The sequence below is a fragment of the Centrocercus urophasianus genome, unplaced genomic scaffold, assembly GCF_019232065.1.
Source record: "Centrocercus urophasianus isolate 14NV4802_14NV808 unplaced genomic scaffold, USGS_Curo_1.0 seq_46, whole genome shotgun sequence".
Lineage (NCBI taxonomy): Eukaryota > Metazoa > Chordata > Aves > Galliformes > Phasianidae > Centrocercus > Centrocercus urophasianus.
In genome coordinates this window covers 2,328,790-2,346,517 of record NW_024885044.1, presented here as the reverse complement: position 1 = coordinate 2,346,517, position 17,728 = coordinate 2,328,790, and the positions used below count along the sequence as shown (strand labels likewise).

The following is a 17,728-nucleotide window of genomic DNA, read 5'->3' as shown; positions in this document are numbered from 1 at the left end:
ATCAATGCTAGTCAACATCTAACTTGTGAACTTGTCTCTGTGCTGTGCTATTGTCAGGAGGCCCAATTTGTTGGCACGTAGTTTTATGAACAGTGAGAATACTGGAAATTAGGTCATGTTTTGTATAAACTTTTATTTCAATAGCTTAAAGAATAAGCCACGTAAAACATCTGGAAATCACAGTAACATGAGGCACATACAATAGCAATGTCTTAAATATGCATTAGTAATACAAAGCCATCTTTCACTCTGATAAAAGTTACAACTTTATTTTTCTACAAAATATTTAAGTCATGAAATATGTTTAGATAATACATATATACAACATTCATTTTTCATTCCTTCCTGTAAGTGATGCTGCTGAGATATGGAAAACAAAATTAATCTGAGACTCTTGTGGTTTATGTGCAGTTGTGAAACAATGTGCTGCACCTTGCAGGCTGGATTATATCTGAGCTGTCAGCAAGCAATTTACATACATCATAGGTATGTGCAGAATTGTGCATGCAAGTGACAGATCACAGTTTTGAAGACTGTGCTCACAGATTCCCACAGCTGCTCAACAATACACAACAACTGATGTGGTTATAAATCACCGGGTCTGTAGTTATTTCTAGGATGCCCTTACCTGTAGTCTAACTAAACTAAGACCTACCCTTCATCTGAAGTCCTGCTCATCAGTGTGCTGCTGTACTTTCAGTGGTGGTTTGGTAAAATGTCTCTATCCTGCTACAGAATGTGTGGATTGATAAGTAATTCTATTTCTGATCAGCTACAACTGTTTTATTCTCATCTGCAAGGCGAGCATTTCCCTTTCTATTTCATAGGGAAGGTCAGCATTAACTTGCCCCTCGAAGTACTGTTTGACTTCTTCCACCTCCTTTTCCCAGAACTCTTTGGAGATATTAAACAGTTCAGTTAAGTTGATGTCTTCTAAGCCCTTCAAGTTCAAAGCGGTGTCAGCAGGGATGTAACCTATGGCAGTTGCCTTGGCAGAGGCTTTCCCTTGAATTCTGTTGAACATCCACTCCAGCACACGGGAATTCTCTCCGTAGCCAGGCCACAGGAATTTCCCTTGGCTGTCTTTCCGGAACCAATTAACATGAAAGATCCTTGGTAGTTTTGCTGCTGGGCGGTGTGCCATGCTAAGCCAGTGTGCTAAGTATTTGCCAAAGTTGTAGCCAAAGAAAGGTCTCATGGCAAATGGGTCGTGCATAATAATTTTTCCTGTTCAAAACACAAATGGAGAACGTTTATTCTAAAGCACGAAGTTTCAGTTCCTCACAGTATTTATTACCCAGCACCCTTAGCCACCTTTCTGCATGTGAACCACAGAACTTTGAGAAATGGTACAAATGTTAGCCTTGAAGCATAGATTAAATTAATCTTTGCAATCAGTGGAAAGTAAATTTCTTAAAGCTCAGGTCAAGCAGTTTAAGGTTCTTGAGAGCTGGCCTTCATTATTCATTTGTTTTTTGCTGAGCGCTAGCAGCACAGAAAATTTAAGTTTACTTATCCCAGACTGTAACAAGAACTCCATATCAACTCTTCTGGCAACACCGTGATTGCACTCTGCTCTGTATGCTTGCCACGTAGGGGATTATTTTGCATAATTTGTCTTTTAAGGAAAATCTGGCTGTTAAGTCCAGTATAAATATTTTCTGTTGTAAAAATGCATAGGTTGCACAATTAGCTGCCAAGATTTAAATGTTCAAGAGCAGAGGAGGAGGACAGAGAGCAGGCTCTCCAGAGAAGGTTGCTTGTAATACAGATAGGCAGACTAGATTTTGATTTACCTTTGTGCTCAGCAGCTGCTGTTGCTTCAGATCTCATAGCTGCTCCTATAAATACTCCATGCTGCCAGTTAAAGGCCTCGTATACAAGAGGCACACCTGTAAAGAACAAAGTCACTTCAGTGATTAGTGATCCAGAAGCACTTTTATGACAGGTTTTGCTAACTGAGATACTGCTGGATCCCAGTTACTATGTAATGTATTCTAATTGTCCTTGTTGATTTTTAACTTGGTTAATTTCCTGCCTTCTTAGAGCTATCTGTATGAATGTTCTCAAAACTGGCTACTGGTTATTGAACACATCAGCTGGGAGATATCTGAATTCCCAACAAATTTTACTGGAAACAGGTTCTGATCCTGTGGTCATGATGGTGATTTAGATTCAGGCCTAGTATTATTTCTCTTTTTCAGCTTTAGGTGGTCTCTAACAGATCAATTTATTTAACTTCTTTACCTGTAAACTGCCTACAACTGGTTTAAATCCCTGATCATTTCCTATCTGAACTAGTTAGACCAAGCAATTTGACATAAATAATTTGCTATGCTTCTCCTACCCAAGGTACTGGGTCCTGAACTCTCTCCACTCTCCAATTCACTCTTATCAGTAACGGTTTGGTGTGAACATCTAGCAGTTTACACATTGGAAGTGTCTGTAAGCATGTGTGTGAAAGGCTAACATGGAGCAGCTAAACTAACATGGTTATCTCCTTGCTTCTGTATCGGGATAGCAAAACTTGTGCCTGTGCCCAGCTGTGTTTCAGCTCTCCTGTGATGAGCACTTGAGACTTGCTGGTGGTTTCTGCTTTTCTTACCAGAAGGTCTGCGGCCTCCAAATATTATGCCCTCGATGGGCACGCCTTCAGGCGATTCCCACGCAGGGTCCATGATGGGGCACTGGCTGGCTGGGGTGCAGAACCTCGAGTTGGGATGAGCGCAGGGTTCCCCTGTACAGAGTGTGATAGAAAGGTCATAACGGCAGGTGGAACTTGGACTCAGTAGAGGAAGATGAGAGAACGTGGAACAGAGCCAGGTTACCGTTATCTGGGGTCCAATCCTTATTCTTCCATGAAGTCAGTGTTACTCCTGGCGGTAACGGCTCATCAATGCCTTCCCAGTAGACACCTCCGTCACTCGTTTCAGCTACATTGGTAAAGATGGTGTTCTTGAATATGGTTTTAATAGCATTGGGGTTTGTTTTGACTGAGGTTCCAGGGGCAACACCAAAAAAGCCATTTTCTGGATTGATTGCCCTTAAGTTGCCTGGAAGTTAAATGACAAATTATAAACAAAACTGCTTTAATTATTTCCAGAACTTTTAGCAAGTCTTGCTGACTCTAAAAGCAAGCAATACTGGGCTATTCACCAATCTAATTTCAGTTCCATACCTTGTTCATCAAATTTCATCCAGGCAATATCGTCACCCACACACTCAATCTTCCATCCTGGCAGGCTTGGGTTCATCATGGCCAAGTTGGTTTTTCCACATGCACTGGGGAATGCTGCAGCAAAATACTTCTTTTCACCTTCTGGATTTGTAATTCCCAGGATCTATTGAAAACCAAGGACAGTTGTTAAATATAGTTCTTTCTGCTTGCATTTTTCATTTTGAAGACTGTCTCCCAGCAAGTGGTAATGGTAAAACATTTGATTATGCAAAATTCTTCCTACAAAAGAAGCAGCATGTAATATAGTTGACAAATAACACAGGCAGTATTTAATTCAGCAAAAAATCCACTTGTCTTGCCCTTAGATTATATGTAAACAGACCTTATATTTTTAGAAATGTCACATACGTGTCATTCAAACATCTTTGTTTTTCTGATTAAAAACATACAGACTGCATATAGCTGTGTTTCTTAACTGAGAGCTAAGAAAAACAGGCAATATTTTTTTACTGTGAAATTAGTATGGAGTGAGTGCACTTCAGGCATGATACTTCTCATAGTACACTGACATTTCCCCTGAGACTCTTCAATCATGCACTTTGAGATTCTTTTTGTCAGTTGTAATTTACAGTAGTAGAATAATTAAATGACAACATTGCAGAAGTTTTAGTCCACAGACCTGTTTATAACATGAGAGACAATTTTCAGACTTGCATTAATCCTTCATGATTCCATTTGTAGGGTCAATATAGATGCCCAGTGATAACATTTAGGCTTTGCTCAGTGCACAGATCTGCCCACAGGTTGTCACTGTCAGACGTTCTTAATCTTTCTTGGTTCCCAATTTTATATGTATTTCTTTAAAATGTTTGGTACCTATTTATCAGAAGTCTGCTAAGTGATAAGTTCATACCTAACTCATGAGACTGTCATTTTATTGCTCTCAAGATGTGGCTGTACTTATGTTGGTCTAAATTCAGGTTTAATGGTTGTTCAAACACACATCACGACTCAACAGCTCTTACCAGCATGTGCTCTGCTAGCCAGCCCTCTTCCTTGGCGATTCTGCTGGCAATCCTAAGAGCAAAGCATTTTTTCCCCAGTAAGGAGTTTCCTCCGTAGCCGCTGCCAAACGAAATGATCTCTCTGCGGTCCGGGAGATGAGCAATCAGTGTTAACTCTGGGTTGCATGGCCAGTTGTTGATTAATGGTTCTGCAGAACAGAATGTTGTACTCATGACTGCAGCAATTTCCATGCTGTATCAGACTGCGCTGTTTCATCAACATCGAGACTCTGACAGCAACCCGTACCAGATGCTTCAAAGGAAACCCTCTGGTAAATACTGGTGGTAATAATCTCCTTTCCATGAAACTCTCCTTGAGCTTTGATTCCTTTAATTGACTTTTTAACCCAGTGCAATTACACAAGCCACCCCGAATCTTTAATGATGAGCATTTCCAATGTGCTGAGAATATGCAAATATGCAGACAGCTCTAAAACATGCCCAAGTAATTCCAGGGGTGACACATTTAAATCTTCCCTACCTTTTAGTGGTAGAGGACATCCAACCGAGTGAAGGCATTTCACAAACTCTCCAGTGCCCAGGGCTTTCAGAGCAGCTGTTCCCATCCGTGTCATGATCCTCATGCTAGCCACCACATATGGAGAATCTGTCAGCTCGATCCCAATCTTGGCCAGAGGAGATCCAATAGGCCCCATGCTGAAGGGGATGGCGTACATTGTGCGTCCTGTCGAACAGAGAGAGGAGCAAGAATGCTACGTGACGAAGAGCAAACCAGGGAGCTTTTGAGATCGTCTGTGCTAATGTGGACGTTGTTTCTCACTTCTTTCAAAGCTGTTTGTCTTGTGGGTGTCTCTGATGTTTAAACATCTAACTTTCTGTTTGTCAGATCACGTAGCAAGAAGCTTTATCTTAAATGTTGAAAGCAGCTGTTCAGACAAAATGTCTAGCCAGTAGGAGAGGTGGGTGGAAGCTTCTCTGTTGGTGTAAACTGCTGCAGATGAAGCAAGTGCTGGGCATGGGGATTCTCTGTTCTCGCCTCACTTTCTATCAGCTGCTGAGGTGCTGCGTGACTTGAAGAAAGCACCTGAATTTTCCAACCATACTGTGCCCCTCTTTATAAGGAAAATGAGTTCTCTACTGGAAAGAGCCTGAGGGCTACCCTTGGGCAGGCATTTGGATCTGTGCAGAAGATCTGGATGAAACCTACACGATGACTAACAGTGAGAGCCTGCACCTAAGCCTTCAGTGAACATTTCTTCTATTAAATATCAGAATAATAATGATTAGTGTTTCAGTAATCCTAAAAATTCCATGTCAGCCTTTCTTTCTCACCCACCTTGCATGCAGCCTGGGAATCTGATATTGAAAGCTTTCTCAAAATCCTCTTCTGACATCCAGCGACCCAGTTGGCTGGTTCCAGCTGTAGGGATTGGGATGGTATCTCTCTGTTCTTGAGTGATAATGACAGTTTTGCTCTCGATTCTTGCTACGTCTCTTGGGTTAGTGAGAGCCAACCAGCTGCATTTCAGTGTAAACCAGGAAAATCAATGTTAATTATTCAAAAAAAAAAAAATAAAAAAAGATCAATATGACACTTCACCCACTTATTTCACCCTTCTGCTAGGAACTCTTTAGCAAAATGGGTGCAATGTTTTATAAGACTAAAACTGAAGTGACAGAGCCAATGTAAGTGAGACAAATTTCAAAAATTAGTCAGATATATTCGCTCCTACAAATTGCTTCAAGACTTTGCAGTATGAATAACAAATTATATGGCTTGGGAAATTCGGGTTACGTGTTAATGTTCCTTTGCCTCTTATCTCAGCTTTATTTTCTGCTGCTGACTTTGAGAGAAATGTTAAAAATCTGGTTTAATTCTCAGTATACAGTTGTTTTGCGTGGGATCCACAAAGTGGTGCCTCAAGCAGAGTGGATGCCAAGCAAGCATGCTACGTGCTGGTCAAAATGCCTGCAGAATGAGAATCCAGTTCACATTGTCCTTTTAAGACAGAGGCATCACAGCAGAAATACTGAGTATCAGCATGTCATAAACAGTGACAGAGTTTACTAAACAGAATTCTTTTTTCCCCCCTAAAAATTTCTGCCATTTATTTACAAAGGCAAGGATTGTTTCACGTTTTCACCTCTGTGCATAGAAATTTTCCACGAGTATAAAAATGTTCTAGCTGGGCTGTCATAACCATCATCACTACAGCTAAGCATATAATTAACAATGAATAATTTATCTGGTGAATCTTGCCCTTTTCTCTCCCAAATAGTCTGCAAACAGATTGCCAAATTCCTCCACTTAGTTATTCAAAAGTCTTTGCAGATTTCTTCCATGAAGATTTCTTGGTTGGCACTTAATTCCTTAGCGTGTACTTGTTGTTAATATTCTCCTTTCATGTTGGGTTGGTTGGGAGAGACAACGAAATATTTGAAAAAAGAATTTGCTGAATATATTACAGTCAAAACGCATTGGCATGATGTGAATAATGCCTCTACTGAATAACAGTTGAACACCCACGGATCTATTTGAATGCCACAAAAAAGTATTTGACGAATAAACTAATTGACTAAAATAGTAGAATTCTTCAAAAGATGTATTTGCTAAATAATATTCAACCATTCCTAATGATTAGTTACATAAGTCTCATGACATTTTTCCAGTTCCCTGATTTCTGTAACAAATAAATAGAGACAATGTACTGCAGATATTCCTGTGTTTTATGTTAATTTTTACAGGAAAAGTTTGCTGTTCTCAATTATTTCAACTATGTAAACTGGGGTGCCAAAATGTTCATGGAAAGCAAATATTGCAGGTTACGAACAGTTTTAAACCTAAACAGGACAGAGAATGCACGTTGCTGTTCTGGGACACCCCTTGTCCCCCTTTTCACTACTCACCAGTTCTCATACTTGCTCAGCTTCTTGATCATGCCTTGCTCCACCATGATGTCCAGAATTTTTTTGTTTTCTTCTTCTGAGCCATCGCAGATATGAATGCTCTCAGGCTGGCACAGCTTGGCACTGCTTTCAATGAACTCCCTCACTTTTGGAGGCAGGCTCTCCAAATCCCCCTGGATAACCTTAGGTATGATGTTGACCTCATCTTTCAGCTCTGGGGGCATTATTGCAGCTGCAGTGGCTCTTGTTGAGGGCTTTGAAATGCTGATCACGATCTAAAATCAAATATATTTTGTTTGTTAGCACGCTGTGATATTCTACCATTAATGATGCATAATGAAAGACCAGAATTTGTAGTAGGCTTAATCTTATACCTCTGCCTAAAGTCAACAAAAAGAATTTTAATCACTGTTAATCTCAAGCTGGAAAAAATGTATAGAAAGCATTGTACTTACTGTTGAGTTGGATGGATGTCAGTGGGGATTTGGCTCCCTTTCAGCTGATGGTGTTTCCCTTGCTTTGGAGTGCTTGTTGGTTTCTGAGGCGGCGTTCTCCTCCTTTAAATATTGTCTGTGGTGTCCATCCCACCGGGTGAGGTGAGGGAGGCTTGTCCTTTACATCACCACTGGTTGTGTTTTGGGACACTGCCACTGACACACCGTCATCGTGCGAAGTTGTCAACAGCCCTGGCGAGGTAATCATTGAACAGGTCCGATTAATGAATGCTGAAAGCGGTAGTTCTTGGTCCCTGGATTTGCTCTTTGGAGCAGTTACAAAACTTTGATGAAGTTTGACCACACTTTGATGCAGTTTAGCTTTGAAACCAAAAGCGTCACAGCGTCTCAGTGTGTGGAAGAGGTTGGGCACAGCCTGGAACAGGGAGCTGGTGCAACCCAGCAGCTGGCACAGCGAGCTGCTGCTCACAGGTTGGCTGTGAAGCTGGGGTTTGGCTGAGGTGTGTTTGCTCTGCCTGGTCTGTGGATTAAGTTCAGTGCTGAGCACTGATGGGCCTGAAAAACCACGGTATGCTCCTGCCTGGAGGTCTTGTTTTCGTCCATGTGACTCTAAAAAAAGGACGCGGTGTAAATCGAAATGCTGAGCTTCGGCACTGGAGAACTGCTGGTTGTGGCTCACTATAGGCTCATGCAAGCTGAGCAATTGTTACCTATCTCTACAACTTGGAGAAGAGGCAAGTCACCAACTGCCTCAGCAATTACCCCCCAAAAAATTATTTGTTTTTTTACTCTGCATCCTGTGGGTGCAATAAAACATTAACCTGTGCTTAAATAAGGTCTCCCCTGACTGCTCCTGACTCTGCCTGTCTGCCAGCTCCTTGCCTTCTGCCACTCCATTTTAAACCGTCATGTCCACAAACAGAGGCTGATCTTTGTGTCAGTTTGCCTGCATAGTCAGTGTGTGAGGACTGACATATTTCAGACAAAGATCAGTGTAGAAATAACCCCTGTGCCATTTCATTGCACTCCGCTTCCATTTAGTGCCAGCAATGCTAAATTCTGGCGTTTTTTATGTCAGTGGGTGTTCTACCATCATGTAAGATATTATCAATAATAGCTCACAGAATGGTGAATTTGGAAATGCAAGATAAGTTTCTGGGAGTTTCTTAAAGCAACAAAATTGATGCAAAGGATATTCTTAACCCACCGCCTGCTCAGCTTCGTGCAGTCAGTGAGGTGTTTCCTGCAAGGCTCTCACTGATGCAGACAGCAGAGCTGCAAGCCCCAAAGAGCTGGGTCTGCCAGAGCAGCACCAAGCTGCACTCTGAGCTGCAGGTACTGCAGGGCTGGAACTCACAAGCACAGTGGTCAGTGGGCATGGGAATGCTTCCCCTGGGACCATATCCTCTATCTCTCCTGCAAAGCCTTTTATTGTGTGTCGTAAATGCAAAGGGGAAAAAAATAGTGAAGTAAGAGGGGCTGCCCTTGATGCACAGCAAGGCCAAACATTCCTGAAAAGGAAAACAAAAATCTGTTAGGATAAGAGGTGCTGCAGATTGCTTCAGAAAGGGCTCTGCCGTAAGCAAAGGTAAAATCAGAGCCGATGTGATAATGCGAGTGGTGTTTGCGAGCAGAAATATTTTGCCCAAATGTTTTCATGTTAAAATATGTCATTATGCGCTTCAGCAAAAATAAAACGTGGCACATTCTTCTGAAACACTGAGAAGACTTTTTTCTTTCCAGAGGAGTACAGCAATAATCGCAGTCTTTGCTGGTGGTCCTATAGATGTCATTATACATAGAAATAATCAACTGAGAGTAAAATGGTAATACTTCAGATTGAAGGGGAAAAAAAAAAGACAGGGCCAGAAAATGATCATATTGCAGCACGGTTAAAGTCTGAATAAAAGCTTCAAGCTGACAGTGTAGCAGTGCAGGATTAGTCCTCGTGCCTCTTCAGTTTGGAGTGGAGAAAAAAATCCCTGAACCCGCAGCATTAGATTCTGCCAATTAAATTATAGGCAGGCAGGTGTTGTGCAAATTTTCTCACACTGCAATCCTAACCTCCCACAATCTTGCTATACAAACTGTGGGCTTCTCTAGAGAAGACACTAAATATGCCAAATTGGTGGCACTGTGTTATGAACATATGTCCATTAAAAATCACATTAAGGATTCCAAATGTTTTTCATTTGTGATGGCAGCAGGGCTCGAGTGCAGATGTCCACTGGGAATTCTAGACACTTAAGCATCTAATTACTTCTATTTAGGTAACACCTCCTATCAGAGGATCTCAAAGCATGCCACAAACACACAGTAAGCCTGAAGCCCCTATATGAAGCACGCATAGTATTTTGTACTGTGGTGGAATGACATAACTGAAGCATATGCAAATCAAGGCCGAGATATTTTAGAAGAAACTTCTCATTTAGAGATTCAGATATGCAACATATGGCACTGAAGTTGTAATACTGAAGACTAGTAAGTTCCAGTGGCTGCCACAGGGAATTAGAAGTGGTATCTCCAGGAGCTCGGCCGTGCTGGTCTTGGGGTGTTCACCCACTGCCACAGCACGTTGCTGTGTGCTGGATGTCTGCCTGCCTTCTGGGTTCAATGAGCGCGGGGGTTTCACTGGTAAGAAACATGGGAGCTGGTCTGGGGGCCTCTTTTTAAACTAAAAAAAACCAAAAAATCTTGAATTTAAAGTGTATTTTCCACTGAAGTGAAAAATCTTCTTTGGTAGTAACTGTATTATATTATCTAATAGCTGATACAACTTCCTTGGATCTAACTTTTGTTTGGCACTTTTTCTCTGTACATCTTGACACTTGAATGTGATGCTAATCAAGGTGTCTTCTTGGAAGCTGTCAAATTATGTAAATGAGGGCGAATATGACATTTCAAGATGATCGTGTTCAACAAGTGCCTCAAAAGGAGTGTTTTCAGGATGTTTGCTTTGACGGACATCATTCAGCCTGTTCAGAATAATGCTTTTGAGCACTTCCACTTTTGCCAACTGGAGCTCAATTCAGTAAATGTGAACATTCTTGGATTCTGTGAGAAGGCACCATAAGGTTTCAGGCTTCGTTGCTACAAACAGAGGTGTAAGGAAGCACTCTCAGTGAGATCTGAAAGTTAATGGCATATAATAATACTGAGAAATTCTACCCCCTGCTGTACTAATTATCCCACATTTTGTCACTGCAGAAGAGTTTTTATATCGCTTGTTGTTCTGTTAAAGAAGGATAGCTCTTCTGTAATAGATTCTCCCAGTTATTGTACTAGCTGAAGAACGCTGCTTCTGATTGTTGTTTTTTGCTGCAAAGCTGTGCCCAGTTGCCACCGAGCCACTGAGCAAGCATGCTGCAATGGCTGTTTTACCAGCAGCTGCACAAGCCCTGCTCCAAGGGCTGCTCTCATGCACATACAGACTGCAGAGACCAGGGACTACTTGCTCACTTTTAGACAACAAATCCTGACCTGTGTGGATTACATGCAGTTGCAAAAGAGCCTGTGATAGAGCCAGGTGTTTACACCAGACCCGCTGCGGCTCTGTGTGACATTTCCACCTCACAGCCCCTTTTCTTGTGTGCACTTTTTCAGCTCTGACGCAGTTGCGTGAGATTTGGAGGCTCTTTGTGCTCCTCTCCTCGTGTGCTCTGCCAACTGGGAGCACAGTGCCTCCCTTCCACATTTCCCTCTCCAACCTTCAGTGGTGCCTGTCATGTTATATGCAGCTCTTAGGATACCGGGTCTGTGGCTCACTAAGGAGGTGTCCCTTTTTTCTACCTGTCCTTCAAGTTAGGTGATACATTCTGAAGGCAGAGGAAGGAGAAGAATAAATATTGAGATTTTCTTCTGGGTTGGTGAACTTTTGTTAGCCTGTCCAGCTTTTTCATCTTGACAACAGGCATGCTAAAACTTCTCGAAAGAAATGGCAGCAAATCTCAGGAAACATGCATTAGTGCATGCTTATGTTTTCTGATGAAAGTCATGAATATTCTAATGCATAATTTCAGCTCCACTTCCCATTCCTAAGCTATATTTTAAGGAAAGTGCTGCGCCACAGTACATTTCAAGGCCAACATTATACTACAGACAGACTGGTTTCTTGCTTGTTATTCTTCTGCTTCAGCAAAGGATTTACTCCTTTTCTTTTCTTTAAAGCTCTCTCTGACAGGCTCTCAGATATTATTATAGTCACTGGGGGTGCTGAGATTCTCTTTTCTGTTTTCTCTTGTAAAGAATACAAACTGGAGTGACTGACTAGGGAGGTACTGTGGCTTAGCTACACATCGCCTGTAAATGACTGTGAGGATTTAATTCCCTTTGTGTCACACCAGACAGCACCCCACAAGCAGAGCAAGGCAAGCATTCCCCACGAATGGTGTTTCCTCACTTGCTGGTTCTGAGCAGCATGCTGTCCACCATTTACCCTTCTCTCTCACTATCCCATTAGTTCTAGAGATGGCATTGAGCCGTGTAGCCTTAACTACACTGTGCATGACTCTGTCCACTGGTATGTGCCCTGTCGCCAGATATGGCACAAGAGTGGGCACTCTATAGAAGATCTAAGAGGCATATGGAGTGTTTGGACCCACAAAGACTTTGAATTTACCTTAGCCAGCACAAGACTGATAACAACGTGTCTTATTTTTTGTGTGGTTAATGCATTTTTTGGCTGGATGCACAGCAGGACTACAGCCAGGAGAGATGGGGACAAACTGTACTAAACAGAGTGGAAAACAGTCAGCATAAGGTTCTGTTTCCCTTCACCTATGCAGCATCTGCTCTGCTCAGTCACACAAAGCCCAGATGGCATCAATATTTAGCTTTGCAAATAAAAATGGTAACCCTTCCTGGAGCGAAAGCTGTTTACCTCAGTGCTGTGTGCTTCCAGCTGTCAAGGACTCCCTGCTTCCTACCTGTGGAAGGGTAAATGACAAACCTTAGTGCCAAACCCACAGTCTCAGAGCAGCAGGCAATGTTTCAATCTCTTGTTCAAGAGCAGTTTTTGTCTTCCTGCTGATTACTGGGGTGCTACTGGCACTTTTAAGAGAGACTTCACCGATGGAATGAAATGGCAGTGCCTTGTAAAAATGTAAGCTGGTTTATTTTTTCTAGGATGAGCTAATCCTGGTTCCTGGAGCTCCTTCCTTTTGCGTGCTGCACAGTATTCCTCCATGTTCCTTTGCTTGCTAGCAGCACTGCACTGTCAGTTGTTGCTTCAGTTTATCCAACTGGCAACAAACTTCTCACTTACTGAAAGACTCTCATTTACCTTTTGTCTCACTTGTCATTTTTGTTCCTCGTTACATGAAATCCAACCTATGGGGCACAGATCCGTGTCATTCATCAGCCGGTTTCCTTCAAGAAGAATGGTTCCCTACAGTGAGCGTGGGTGCAGATCCACAAGTTTAGCTTCTGTTTCTTCCTATGGATTTGCTACGGATTTCCTGTTTGACTTTGGATGCTTTACTTTACATCTCCAAGCCTTTATCTTCTCCGTGGGAAGGGGCTGGGAGTTGGCAATGTCAGCTTCTCACTTCTTGTGGGTTCTTTCTGGTTTGGTTGATAGTTCCTGATCTGAGGAGTTTAAAACATAAATAAGACGAGATCATTATCTTTTTTCATATTTATATTCTGTGCCACAGACAGTCCCTGCTGGCTACTCTTTAGATTATTGTGATGCAAATAGTGTGTCCTTATTTAAAGTGAAAAACATTACTATGATCCGTTTTCTGCTTTGATGGCACCAACTTGGGCTAAACTTCCGATCCAAGTAAGATTTGTTCTATATTTTTCCCAGGAAAATGGCTTCAATGAATATTTCAAGCACTTTGTAACACTGGAAGTGACAACATGAAGAGAGAGAAGCTGGTTGTGCAGAAATAAAAGCCAGGCTACAACTAAAGGTCAGAAGGCAAATGTGCCTAGGTCAAGCACTACATACCTTTGGGTTCTTGAACCTGACTGCTGCAAGAAAATCAACATTACATAAAGCAGTTCCCTGTGTAATAGATCCTGTGCTGACTGGTAAACCCTGATGTGAGTGTTAATAGGTCAGGTGAAACCCTACATACTGTACACTGGAGATCACACTTTTTTTCTCATCCTTCTGGGAAGACAGAATTCTGACTGCTGCACAATTCTGTTTACTGACCATCTATACCTGTCTCCAAGGTTACTGATTTGGGGTGGTTCATTAGCATACAAATACTCTTTACTTAAGGAAGAAGGTCTTATTTGTGAGCTTTAATATGCTCAAATGACCAGCAACCAACGTGCATTCAGCAAGTAAAGTAAAAACAAGTAATCCACAGGTTAATCTTGCATGGTTCAGGAATTTGCATTGCAGTAGCACTAAGGCAGTAATTCCTTATTTTGTCCTTGAACTCTGCAGACCATCCTAAATTTCTTTGGATTTTTACATTGAGGAATTCGATTCAGGATCCTCAGACATTTTAGAACCTGTGCAGATCTGTGATCTGAGCTGGAAAAAACTTGCACAGGAAGCCAGTGCTCTTCTGAACCCGCAGACCAGCTCCTTTCTGCTGATTCTGCAAGGTTTAACGTGCACTTGCTGCATATCCACGTGGAAGCAGAATTTGAACTCCTTGGGGTTGTACATCTCATCTGTTGATTTATTAGGACAATGATTTAATAGTCTTGTTCTCTGGTGATCCTGTTAACTTCCAGACATTTATGCCTGTTTATTTGTCCACAAAGTGCTGTTCTCAGAACTGTTTTCCTGATTAAAGATTAACAGTGTGATAAAGGCAAGGAAACATGGGCATCCTTGAATTTTGTTTCTTACATCAGTTGGGTTAAACCTTTACTACCTTTTCTCACTGTGTGTCTTCACTTGATGTTTGGCAATCAAATTCTGCACAGCTCTAGCACGTTTCCTCCAGTTTAGTCAAAACAAGAGGAAAACTTTCTGCCTTTTAAACGTAACTTCTTTGACCTTTGCACAAACAGCAGCAAAAGGCTTCACTAACTAACTAAGGGGAGTTGTCTTTAGAACTTTCTTTGCTATCTCTTTGATTAAAGAGTATTCTGTAAGAACACTGGGAGTCACTGAGGTGTAGTTAACTGTAACTACGTTCAAGTCGTTTGAAATGGAAGGAAAAGGTCCTGAAGCAAACACACTTCTTCCCAACAGACCCAGGCACGTAGATCTGCTGTCTGCCAGAAGCAGCAAGCCATGCATTACTGGATGGTAAAATTGTTTCTAAGTCTGTAACAGTGTTAGATGGAACAGTTAATACACAAATTGCAATTCTGGTTAATATTTTTAGATCATTCCTGTGACTTGTGCCTGAGCAATCACCCCTGGTACTTTCAGCTCCAACAAGCTTATGCTAAATGCTTTCCCTTTTATGTATCCCACATCTGTATGCTATTATGCCCTGTTTTTTTGTCACGCTATATAATTATAATTGTTAACTGCATGGAGCAGGATTTGAAAAGCAGAGGCAAGCTGTAAAAGTATTAAGGTCTTTAAGTCAATAGAAGTTGTTTTGGTTCTTCTGTTAGAACCACTCATATTTAAAGAGGGTATTTGTCTTCTCAAGGCCAAGAGGAGCCCTGGAGAGAGAGCAGCACAGGACTTTCACTGTGCCTTCATACAGTGCACATCAAGTGGTTTGTGCATGAGTGGCACAGTCTGAGCATCTCTGTGCCTCTAAGAGAGCGCTGTATCTCCGCTCATCCTCCTCTTTGCACTGAGAAAGAGAAGTGGTAATTTATACCTGGCCAGACACTGGTCAACCCATGCACCCCAGAATGACTTCTCTTTGACTTTGCTTTGCTGTGTTCCCGTCTTTCTTTTGCTACGGTGAAAAAGTACAGTAACAAGTAGGACTGTATATACAAACAGAGCTGCAGCTAAACCGCTGGGCTAGAGGTCTGACCAGCTATTAAATAGCTGTAGAGATGAAGACAGTAGTCCTGTGCTGTTCGGCAAGAAATCCAAGGCAGATCTGAATGCTAAAAAATGCCTGCTGGAAACAACTGCAACTCCTGTCCCAGAGCCAGATGTCTGTAAAAAAGGAAAAAGCTCACATGTTTTAATAGTCGTCTTCTTTCCAAGTGATCAGTGTCTTTTCTGAAATTCAGAACGTATAATTTCTCCTGAGAACCTTCTAGGCCAGTGCTGAAGCACTAAGTTTATTCTGAATCTGCTAATTTCAGTGCTTGGAACAGCACTGAATATAATGTATTTGTATATACATCGTATATATAATGTATTTTTTTTTTACCATTAGTTGACATGACTTTTGTTTTTTTTAGTTCAGGCCTTTGGTAGTCCCTGAAGTAATCCTTCTTCAGTGCAAAAGTGGAACACTAAAAGAACAAGTCGACAACAGCACCAGAAAATAAAGTGAAAATATGTCACCATTTAGTGAGTACAACCTGATAACAGACCAACATATAAGGAGGCACGTGAGGTAGGAGAACTTATTATTCTAAAGGCTTTCTCTGAAACAGGTGATGGTGTGAGAGCTATTTCCTGCTATCATCATTCGGAGAAGCAGATCACACTGCAAAACAGGTGACGAAGGCAGCAGTTGTCCCTGGTGTAAGAGCAAAAGTAAAGGCGTATATGTTTGTAGACCAATGTTAGGGGACATAGATTCCACTGTGACAGGTGCAGTGTGAAGGCAACATACACTTGGAAACAAAAGTGAGACATCGGAGGAAAGTGAAAATGGAAAACTTCAGATGCCAGGTGGAAAATGATATTAAAACTGTCAAAATAAGTCACAACAAAGACTGAGTTTCCTAGTAGGGTAACAGGAGTCATGTGCCAGAGGGGAACGGAGTTTTGAACTGCAAGAAGAAATATAAAAGTGAATGGTTACGAACATGTAAGGTTAAACTGGGGCTTATCTGTTAGGCTTTTTGCTTTGGTCTGTTTTTTGTTTTTTTCTTTCTGCTGTGCCATAACAGCCCCGAGTTTTGTGGACAGGTCATAAATGTGCAAATAGCATTTCTACTTGAGTAGTTACCTATTCTGGGCCTAATTCCAAACGCATTTAAATTAATGGCAATCCTGTTGGTATCAGAGGGTTATAGTTTAGGACCTATGATGGGAATATGGAGGTGTAAAATATACACAAGAAAGGCTGGTTACACAGCCCCTAAATCCATCTGAAATGATTTTCTAAAACATGGGAAGAGAATGAAGCTGAAGACTTTGAAGTACGTGTGTTTTACGTTGCATCATAATGAAGCTTTTATAATATCAGCTGCGTATGTACAGATTCAGAAGATTATTCATAATGTGGTATCAGCACTGAAATATTAGCCCTGAATTGATGGAGTACACACTCTTCCTTAAATAATTGCTTTGGATTTGTATTGAATCATTGTAACAGAATAGGTATGACTAATTTGCAGTCACTAAGGGTAAAAATTTTATGTTGTTCTTGCATTTGCAACTCTACAGATTTGTGGATAAGAGTAGCTGTGTCAAGGACATCTGTGGTAATTACAGGAATGTGCTGCCTTTGAGGATAAAGTCCAATAAGGTCAATGACCTAATTAATATCTGGCTCATCGTTATATTCATTTTTCAGGAAGATTTTAATTTGCCATCCTTACAGCCTGTTACCACTCTCACAGCCTTACCACTGAGGTACTTTTCACGGCTGCACCTTTTGCAGAAATCCAGAGCTGCATCACGTGTGCTATCTTATGAACTCTAAACACGAAAGTACAAAAGTCCCTGCCAAATTCTTTGGAAAAGGGCTCATGTGGCTCCTGGATACCCAGTAGTGCTTACTGTATTCAGACGAGCACAGTCTAATATTGGTGTTGGGCAAAATACCACCTTGTCTAATGGAACTATAAAGCCAAACAAGCCACCAGCATTGCTGCTACTTTGAACTAAAGATATTTCACAAATGCTGCTTTCCAGGGGTCACTTACACAGGTGAGGAAAACCATAAATTGGCAAGGGATATTTTTTAAGGTCAGTGAAGTGTTGAGTGGGATCTGGCTCATAGTTGGCTATTGCAGCTCTGCAATGCGCTGTGCAGCATTTAGAGGGAAGGCTCCACATCCTTCCTCTGCACTGGTTTCCAATAGAGTATGAATGATAAGTGGGCCTTGTGAGATGTTTGAGTGTTGGAAATCGCTAGTCTGGAAAGGTACAC

At 41.6% G+C, this 17,728-nt stretch overlaps 1 protein-coding gene across 1 annotated transcript; it reads right to left on the bottom strand.

The window, feature by feature from the left end:
* Window positions 1-163: 163 nt before the first annotated feature.
* PCK1 (phosphoenolpyruvate carboxykinase 1) lies at window positions 164-7,976 on the bottom strand. Its single transcript, XM_042834392.1, has 10 exons — window positions 7,566-7,976; window positions 7,111-7,385; window positions 5,540-5,721; window positions 4,724-4,927; window positions 4,204-4,391; window positions 3,179-3,341; window positions 2,829-3,053; window positions 2,606-2,737; window positions 1,797-1,892; window positions 164-1,227 (listed from the first exon to the last, which is right to left on the bottom strand). The coding sequence occupies exons 2-10, from the start codon at window positions 7,332-7,334 to the stop codon at window positions 773-775; spliced, it is 1,869 nt and encodes a 622-aa protein (XP_042690326.1). The 5' UTR covers window positions 7,335-7,385; window positions 7,566-7,976; the 3' UTR covers window positions 164-772.
* Between the last annotated feature and the right edge of the window lie 9,752 nt (window positions 7,977-17,728).

Coding starts and splice junctions, on each gene's coding strand:
- PCK1 (XM_042834392.1), bottom strand. CDS start 7,334: ATGCCCCCAGAGCTGAAAGATGAGGTCAACATCATACCTAAGGTTATC. Junction 4,392..4,723: donor ATGTCCTCTACCACTAAAAG/GTAGGGAAGATT, acceptor TCTGTTCTGCAG/AACCATTAATCAACAACTGG. Junction 1,228..1,796: donor AGCAGCTGCTGAGCACAAAG/GTAAATCAAAAT, acceptor TGTTTTGAACAG/GAAAAATTATTATGCACGAC.